Consider the following 10,000-nt stretch of genomic DNA (forward strand, 5'->3'; position numbering starts at 1 on the left):
TACATAAAGAGAGACGTAGAAATGTTTACTAAAGAGTCCAAACATAATTATATGCTCTCTCTCTCTCTCTCTCTCTCTCTCTCTCTCTCTCTCTCTCTCTCTCTCTCTCTCTCTCTCTCTCTCTCTCTCTCTCTCTCTCTCTCTCTCTCTCTCTCTCTCTCTCTCTCTCTCTCTCTCTCTCTCTCTCTCTCTCTCTCTCAGTGATCCTAAAGTGTTATCTGAGGTGGAGGAAGGGAAAGGTAATGTCTCTCTCTCTCTCTCTCTCTCTCTCTCTCTCTCTCTCTCTCTCTCTCTCTCTCTCTCTCTCTCTCTCTCTCTCTCTCAGTGATCCTAAAGTGTTATCTGAGGTGGAGGAAGGGAAAGGTAATTCTCTCTCTCTCTCTCTCTCTCTCTCTCTCTCTCTCTCTCTCTCTCTCTCTCTCTCTCTCTCTCTCTCTCTCGCCAGCCATGTCGTGTGTCCTGGCAAATGAACAAGATCTGGCGGGCCACTGACCTTCCAGCTCCTGTGGCCGCGGGTTGGACGCTAGCCATGCTCTTCGAAAGGAAATGGTGGGAATTTTTGGTTAAGTTAGTGTGGGAAGGTTTAAAAAGGTTTGGCTTGGGTTGGTTTGGTTTGGTTTGGTTTGGTTTGGGTTGGGTTGTGTTCTGTTCTGTTAATTTGGTTTAGTCTGGTTTGGTTTGGGTTAATTTACTTTGGTTTGGTTTTGGTATAGAGGGTTAGGTTACGTGAAGCAAGATAAGGTTAAGTTAAGGTTTATTAAAGTAAAATGAGGTTAGATTATGAAAGATAAGGTGGGGTAAGATTAAAAAAAAAAGTTGAATTCAATTAATTAAGGTTTTTAGATAAAAGGTAAGGTAAGAATGGATTAGGTTAACTTAGGGAACGTAAGATAAGGTAATGTATGGTAGGGTAAGGTAAATCTCGTTTAGGTGAGATTAGGTTAGATAAAAGGAAGATATGGTTGTATCGGATGCAGTTAGATAAGGTAAAGAAATGTAAGAGAAAATTAGACTAGGTTACGAAGAAAACAATAAACTAAAAGCATTCGGAAAATCTACGTTTCTATTCGAATAAGTTATAAAAAATTACTCCTCAACACACACACACACACACACACACACACACACACACACACACACACACACACACACACACACACACATCAACGGTACACTTCTGCCTTCCTATGAGCGGTCGCGCCTTCTCTTTCAGCAGGGCGGCCTCCTTCATTATGCAGAGGGTAAGCCGGGTCACGCCACTCCCTCTCCTCGGGGTGGCGGGCTAAGGGGCGTGAAGGGTGTGTGGAGGGTCGTGGGGCGGGGTGCGGGAAAGGAAAACTGAAGAAATTACCTGAAAACTTCCATTTTACGTAATAATGCTACACACACACACACACACACACACACACACACACACACACACACACACACACACACACACACACACACACACACACACACACACACACACACACACACACACACACACACTCTCTCTCTCTCTCTCTCTCTCTCTCTCTCTCTCTCTCTCTCTCTCTCTCTCTCTCTCTCTCTCTCTCTCTCTCTCTCTCTCTCTCTCTCTCTCTCCCGCTGATCGTGTGTTCTCCATTTCTCTTTTTATTCTTCATTTTTTATTTCGTTTTTCTTCATCTATTCTTTTCTTATTTAGTTTTTCTTCTTTTCTTGTTTCGTCTTAATTCAATTTAGGGCCACACACACACACACACACACACACACACACACACACACACACACACACACACACACACACACACACACACGCATCCTCCTCTCCACCATCTCTCTCGCTCTTTCACCCATCCGCCAAGCTAATCCAATCCACCTTGTCTCCTTTCCTTTCCAGCTTGCTTCCCCCAATCCACTTTCCTTCATTTTTCTTCTTATCCTGTTATCCACTCCACCCCTGCCCCTCCTCCCCTGCCCCTCCTCCTCCTGCCCCTCCACCTCCCAGTCCTTCATTCCACTGGACCCATGCCTCTTTCACTCCATTCTATTCGACCTTTTTTCCTCTCCAGTGAGTGACGGTACAGAGATGCATTCAGCTGTTGAGTAAATGGTTCGATTTTGGAAAAGTAAATAAAGAAAGCAGCACTCGCGTTGATGTGTGTGTGTGTGTGTGTGTGTGTGTGTGTGTGTGTGTGTGTGTGTGTGTGTGTGTGTGTGTGTGTGTGTGTGTGTGTGTTTTACTGACAGGAATCAACATTTTGGGTAGAATATATTGAACATCAACTAAAACAACTAAGGTTAAATTAAGGTTAGGTTAAATTGGGTAACGATACATCAAGTTAGGTTGGGTTAGGTTGGATTTGGTTTGGTTGGGTTAGGTTTGGGTTAAACTAGGTTAGGTTGGGTTGGGTTAGGTTAGGTTAGGTTAGGTTGGGTTGGGTTAGGTTAGGTTAGGTTGGGTTAGGTTAGGTTGGGTTGGGTTGGATTTGGTTTGGTTGGGTTAAGTTAGGTTAGGTTAAGTTAGGTCAGATAAGATTAGGTAAGGTCAAGTTAGGTTAGAATAAGGTGGAGAAACTTAAGGCCTACTCGTAAAATATGCCCTCAAGTAACAAAGAGCATACACGATTTCCAAGCAAACACTTTAACTCTCGACCTGAAATGCTGAGTCCTCTGTCCTTGCCTCTCTTTCCAGCCCCGCCCTGCCCCTTCCCTGCCCCGCCTCACCTCACCCTCTGCCTCTCTTTCCAGCCTCGCCCCGCCTCACTTCACCTCACCCCCTTCAGCCTCTTTCCAGCCCCGCCCCGCCTCGCCTCACCTCACCTCACCTCACCTCACCTCACCACACCTCACCTCACCCTCTTCAGCCTCTTTCCATCCCCGCCCTGGCCCTTCCCTGCCTCACCTCACCCCACCCCACCCTCTTCTGCCTCTCTTTTCAGCCCCACTCTGCCTCACCTCACCCCACCCTCTTCTGTCTCTTTCCAGCCCCGCCCTGCCTCTTGACCTGCCCCGCCTCACCTCACCCCATCCTCTTCTGCTTCTTTCCAGCCCCGCCTTGCCGCTTCCCTGCCTCGCCTCACCTCGCCTCACCTCACCTCACCTCACCACACCTCAACCTCTCTGCCTGGACGAGTGCCAGGTACTCGGGTTGCTCGGCTGCCAACTCACCTGGAAAAAAAAGAAAAGACTTTCAGAAGTTTGTAAGAACATGATATCTCTCCCAACTCACTTCCTCTCCTGTGCCTCCCTGCCTCTCCACCCGAGCTCTTCCATCATTCAATGACTTTCCTAATAAGCTTCCAGTAATAATAATCCTATAGTCGTGGCCATTCATGTCTAATTGCTGAGGTAATATTTGCAGAACTATTCCTATCTAATTAAGGTGAAGCTGGGCTATAACTCCCATAATTCCCGTGGTCTGAGTAAGGTGACTCGTAATTGCACGCAGGCGGGAAACACTGCACTGCATTCTCAAAACGTTTCAGTGTCTTGTCTCGTCTCCCCCAACTTTTTTTTTTCATCAGGCTCTGGTGAAAATTACTGAAAGTTTCAAGGGCAGGGTGTTTTTATGGTTCCGATGACAGTTTACCGAGAATCCTGCACCGTGAATGAGAGACGAGGAAAAAAAGAAGGAAAAAGAAGGAAAATAAACTATGAGGTGGAAATTAATGAAACGTTTCGAGGAAAGGGTGTTTTCATGATTCCACTGACAATTTACCGAGAATCCTGCACCTTCAATTAGAGAAGAGGAAGAAAAGAAGGAAAAGAAGGGAAATAAACTATGAGAACCCAACTAATCATCTATGAATGCTTTGAAAATAAACCTTATGAGATCCTGAAGGTGACCCAGCAGTCCAGCAGCAGACGACGTCAAGGCCCCGCATCTTGACCCGTATTCAGAAACACTTCGCTTTCTCACCACGATTATTTCCAAAGGCCACAAAGATGATCAGCAGGGTTCTCAAAAGTGTTTCTCCTGTTAATAATGTCGAAATCTTGTTAATATGTCACTAGAACCATAAAAACACAATTAGAAATCCATGTAACTTCAACTACAGCCTTTTGCAAGTAGTCGAGGTGGGGCCAGAAGGATTTTTGAATATGGCCCCTCATCTCAGGGATTCCAGCAGCGGCGGTACAAGTCTACGGCCCCACTTACCCACGTTTAACTTGAAGCACCTCTTTGTTCAATCATGATCAATCAGTAATCTGCCGCAGAGCCACAAGCACCTTCACTCAATTTCTCTTGCTGTTTCCTTCATCACAAGTCCTCTAGCTAAAATATCAATCAATTCACTGCTAGGTGTTTCTAAAATAGTTTTGTAAGGTAGAAAAGACAAAATTAACCCTCCACCTTCTTTTTCTTTCTGTATCCATGCAAATAGTTTTTACAGTACTCTCAGTGTTAACAAAATAAGATTATAGTAGTGAAAGGGTGAAAAATGTAAAGTGCCATATAAGCTACACTACCCAATGCAGAGTAAGAGCTGTGCATGGGATCGCGCTGTGCTTGCTCTGTATGAAGGCAATGTGCGTCCTACAATGACTTTTTTTCAAGTAGAGGAGACAAGACAAGAGCACTAAAGCATCATTCAAAAGCTCATTAGATCACCAGTCCCACGAAGCACGGGTACCAGAGCGCACAACGGGAAGGGAGTTTTCAAGACACTTCTCCAGGTAATTTTTGACTTGCCTTCGAACTGTCTTCTTACGGGACTGGCACCATCAGTATTTTTTTTTCTTGTTTTTTACTAGTTTTTTTTTAAAGAAAAAAATGTTAAAAAAAGAAAGAAAAGAAAAAAAGGAAAGAAAAGAAAGGCAGGCAGCGTAAAAAAAAAAAAATAAAGTCTGACAGGTGAGCGTTGGAGGACAAACATAAAGACGCTCAAACAAGGAAGGTGAAAGACACCCGCCCTAACAAGGCTGGATAAAAAGCGACACAGGGTAAGGCAGAGGAGGGTGCGGAAGTGAGAGGGGATGTGTGTGTGTGTGTGTGTGTGTGTGTGTGTGTGTGTGTGTGTGTGTGTGTGTGTGTGTGTGTGTGTGTGTGTGTGTGTGTGTGTGTGTGTGTGTGTGTGTGTGTGTGTGTGGATGGAAGTAACGAGACATGGAGATACGTGAATTTAGTTGAAGTTTCCAGGCAGGTAAGGAAATGAGGCAGACAAGACATGGGGCGAGGTAACACGATATAGAGTGTTAGGTCTAGTGGAGGTTCCTAGGCAGGTAAGGGGGTGAGGCAGACGAAGGGATATAAGGAAGGAGGAAGGAAATGAGATAAGTAAATTGGCTTGTGTGATATCAGGAACATCAAAGAGGTGAGAGGGGAATGTTGTGAGAATCTTTTGGCCTTACCTTCCACCTCACCCCCCCCGTCTGTCTCTCCATTTTCTTGGTTTTATAATGGTGGAAAAAAAAAAGTGATGGTGTGCGAGAAAATAACACCATAAAAAACACCAAACAGCACAAACATTTAAGAATTCCCGCACCACTGCTACTACACACACACACACACACACACACACACACACACACACACACACACACACACACACACACACACACACACACACACAAAGAACACCGTCCCCACCACAATGTGAGATGCGTTCCCTTAATTTCACGAACCATTTTCAAATATTACACAACAACCCATTTGCTTAAATTAAACAAGCACCTAAAAACATTCTCTCTCTCTCTCTCTCTCTCTCTCTCTCTCTCTCTCTCTCTCTCTCTCTCTCTCTCTCGCTTACACAATAAACATCCTCATTACGTAGATTAGAAAAAAATAATTAAGAAAACCACGCATAAAACTTATTAAAACATGTACCTTAGAGAGAGAGAGAGAGAGAGAGAGAGAGAGAGAGAGAGAGAGAGAGAGAGAGAGAGAGAGAGAGAGAGAGAGAGAGAGAGAGAGAGAGAGGGGTGTCATTCTAAAGCCAATCCCGAGTCGCTAGGGTTTCTGTCTCACCGCTGGCCACCCACGCAGGTCGTCTCTCTATCATGCCTGCTTCCAATTTACCTCCATCTCATTATCGGTTCATCCTAAGTCCGATCGATATGAGAGAGAGAGAGAGAGAGAGAGAGAGAGAGAGAGAGAGAGAGAGAGAGAGAGAGAGAGAGAGAGAGAGAGAGAGAGAGAGAGAGAGAGAGAGAGAGAGAGTGTGTGTGTGTGTGTGTGTGTTGCGTGCTCGTTTCCGTGAGAAGAGGATGATGACTATAAGGGAGAGAGAGAGAGAGAGAGAGAGAGAGAGAGAGAGAGAGAGAGAGAGAGAGAGAGAGAGAGAGAGAGAGAGAGAGAGAGAGAGAGAGAGAGAGAGAGAGAGAGAGAGAGAGAGAGAGAGAGAGACTATGATTACCGGTGAAAGAAAGAAAACGGGGAATGCGCGGATAGAAAATATAACAGATACTCTTCTTCCCTTCCTCTCCCACTGCAATGCCCTTCCCACTCTCCCACCCTCCCACTATCACTCACTGCGGCCCCCTCCCTATCAACACCCCCTAAGCCCAGCAAGTCATTCCCGCACCAGCCACACAGACACACTCCAATAAAACATGATGTACCCGTAAAGTGAGGTTATGGAGCGTCATTGTGGGTGAGATGACGTCCAAGGAGCCGAGCGGTGTGCAGTGTGGCAGCCTCGTGTATAAGTACGGTGTCGTCGTCATAAGGAAGGGGCCTTGAAGTGTACGTCGGAGTGTAGTGACCCTAATCACCACCACCAACACACCCCAGCACCGTCACGCGCGCCTCGCCTCCTCCTGAGCGTGGCGCTGCGTCCCAGTTCAAACAATAATCATATTTCCAAACGTAGGTAAGAAAAACACTTTTTTTTTTTATTCCCTTTTTTAGTTACGTATACTACACTTTGTCGTCCACTTAATGTAAGATAAACCGTGTGTGTGTGTGTGTGTGTGTGTGTGTGTGTGTGTGTGTGTGTGTGTGTGTGTGTGTGTGTGTGTGTGTGTGTGTGTGTGTGTGTGTGTGTGTGTGTGTGTGTGTGTGTGTGTGTGTGTGTGTGTGTGTGTGTGTGTGTGTGTGTGTGTGTGTGTGTGTGTAGGCTGTGCAATCATACAGGATGTGGATGGTCGGCATGGGCGGCCTATGGTGTGAGGGGCGCCAGGAGGCCGACCATTTGGTCCTCAAAGGAGCCCTGGGAGTGGAGGACGCGGGGGGCGTGGGTCACCTCCACCCTGGCTTGGGGGGACAGGAGGCTGCGGGCCCACTCTGCCACCTGCGCGGTAACCCTGGTGCCTCCCAGGTCCAGGAGGGTCAGCGTGGCACTCAGGGGATTGAGATGATCGGGATCGAGGGGAGGCAGCAGGGCCTGGTCACTGAAGACAGGCGGCGGCAGCGGGCGGTAGCAGGCCTGCTGGCGAGTGAAAGAGGCCCGCAGCGCTCGCCAGCGAGAGAACAGACGGCGCCAGCGGGAGCGAGTGTAAGTGTGGCGGCGGAGGAGCAGCCGACGCACACCATCGTCAGTAACAGCCCTGGAGCCCCGCACGCAAAGGGAGGCGAGGAAGGGGCAGGCGGCACCCACCACTGACAGCACGTTATTGTCGGCGGTCTCCGGCAGGGAGAGGGAGGTGAGGGAAGGCATGGCAGCCAAGGCCTGCAGAAGAGGCTCGCGGGACAGCGGGTGGCAGGTATAGGTGAGGGCAGTGAGACGCCCCCCAACCAGCCGCAGCAGTCCCAGCAGCGGGTCGTGGTCGAGGGGCGCCCAATGGTATTCTAGGGGCAGCCAACGGGGGCGGCTGGCCATCACCGCGGTCATGATGGTCGTCAGGAGGCGGGAGTTGAGCGTGAGCAAGTATGAGGCGATGGGCGTGAGGGAGTGAGACTCTTTAGGGGCGTCCACGGCGCCTTCCACCAGGGCGGCCAGGACGCCTGCTGCTCGTTCCTCCAGGGTGTGGCGATCCCCCAAGCAGTCCTCACCCCCGCCACAATACTGGGCCTGGCCACGGTCACCAGCCCCACCACAAGATCCGCGTCTCCGGGAGGCCAGCATGGTGCTCTGCCTCTGCCGCCCGGGGCACCACTACCACTGCCCCACCGGCATACGGTGGTCACGCTCCTCGCTGCTGCGCCGCGGCCCACACTGGAGCATGACGACACGGGTGCGGCGTGTCGCTGCGTGGCACTAAGCCCTGCCGCCCACTGTCACCATTTCATATCACTGTCCTCTCTTCGCCATCGGTAAAAAGTTCACTTGTGATTATTATTATTACTTTTTTTCAGTTCTTTTATTCAACTCTTTTATGTTCACAGTCTTTATTCACATCTGACACATATTTTCTGGAAACAAGTAAATAAGCTTCCTTCTTCCTCCTTCCTGACGGTACAGACTCCATACTTCAGCCCGCATTGCAGTGTCTCCGCCACACAAGGTAAATATCAACCGCCAATAAGGACAAAAAGAAAACTTTGCCCAAACCTAATCCAATTTGGTGTCGTCTCAGGTCGTTCCTTGCCGTCCAGTAATTTCATTCCTGGATCCTTTCTAAGCCACTAACGCAACAAGAAAGGATCCTAGAAGACGGCACTGGGCGCCGTGACAGCTCAGGGTGGCAGCAAGCCTGGTGCTGTCCGGCGCCAGCTGCCTGGCGTGGCCACATTGATCCACTCACCCATGTCATCTTTATAGGACGACTTCTTTGTGTGTAACTTTAAAAATGCCTTAAAATTGTATGAATCATAAAAAGAATGAGAAAACTGACAAAAAAAATCCAGGAGTGAAAACTGGATAATTTCGCCAGGATGGAAGTTACTACTTCCTGATGTCTTTCCCTATCCTGTAAGTAGTAGCTGCTAGTTTTACCGTGACCTGTAAGCACCTGTCCGTCTGGAAGCTGCCTTTAAACAAGTGCTTAGCCTTCCTGGCGTGCGACAGTCTGCGCCACCACTCAGCTTGCAGGAAAGCTTTACCGCCTGACATTTCCTATCCCTTTTGCCATTACTGTTTACCGGTATCCGTGTGTGTGTGTGTGTGTGTGTGTGTGTGTGTGTGTGTGTGTGTGTGTGTGTGTGTGTGTGTGTGTGTGTGTGTGTGTGTGTGTGTGTGTGTGTGTGTGTGTGTGTGTGTGTGGTTCCACTTCAATTACTGATGACGTTACGAACATATGCAATTTGAAAAAAGGAAATATCGCCTCGAAGTCTGCTCTTACTAAAGGGTGGGGGTGAGGAAAGGGAGGGAGGGAGGAGGGAATCACACATGGAATCAGTGTTGTGATTGATTTGTAATCGACGGAGCTGGTTGTTCCATTTACACTCCCAGCTGAATAATAAATAAACAAAATAAATAAATTATATATATATATATATATATATATATATATATATATATATATATATATATATATATATATATATATATATATATATATATATATATATATATATATATATATATATATATATATATATATATATATACACAGGGTGTCCCTTAAGTTTCCATACATATGGTATCACGAACGTCATTACAAGCATAAATCCAGATGTGTTTGAATGTGTTCTTCAGCAGTGGAGGACACGCACTGAAATGTGTTTTTAACACAAAGACGGTCATGTAGAGCATATTATATATATTTTTTTTTCTATAATTCTATAATTTCTTATATTTTTCTTATATATGAAAACTTATGGGACACCCTGTGTGTGTGTGTGTGTGTGTGTGTGTGTGTGTGTGTGTGTGTGTGTGTGTGTGTGTGTGTGTGTGTGTATATATATATATATATATATATATATATATATATATATATATATATATATATATATATATATATATATATATATATATATACTACCAATAATAATAATAATAATAATAATAATAATAATAATGATAAAAACAACAATAATAACAAGTAAATAAATAAACAATGTATGAGTGAAAACAAAGGAAAATTATTCAGTGTGACATGTAGTTGCCCCAATTAGTGTCACAGCGTCCAGTGAATTTCACGTCTGCAAAACAAATAGAAATTAATATATTACCTACCAGACTGACTTGCATTAAGAGCCCCACAAAGCCCG

General features: G+C 46.4%; 2 protein-coding genes across 2 annotated transcripts in view; both read right to left on the reverse strand.

The window, feature by feature from the left end:
- LOC135100731 (protein phosphatase PTC7 homolog) overlaps nt 1-10,000 on the reverse strand; it is a 64,531-nt gene that overhangs the window by 15,480 nt on the left and 39,051 nt on the right. The gene's annotated exons all lie outside the window — the stretch shown is intronic.
- The window catches only part of LOC135100732 (uncharacterized), an 11,104-nt gene continuing 8,016 nt past the window's right edge, over nt 6,913-10,000 (reverse strand). Inside the window, exon 2 of the mRNA XM_064003931.1 lies at nt 6,913-8,260. Coding sequence (XP_063860001.1) covers nt 7,068-7,973 — 906 coding nt within the window. The 5' untranslated portion in view covers nt 7,974-8,260 and the 3' untranslated portion in view covers nt 6,913-7,067. The remainder of the gene's footprint in view (nt 8,261-10,000) is intronic.

Source organism: Scylla paramamosain, chromosome 5 (genome assembly GCF_035594125.1).
Source record: "Scylla paramamosain isolate STU-SP2022 chromosome 5, ASM3559412v1, whole genome shotgun sequence".
NCBI classification, from domain to species: domain Eukaryota; kingdom Metazoa; phylum Arthropoda; class Malacostraca; order Decapoda; family Portunidae; genus Scylla; species Scylla paramamosain.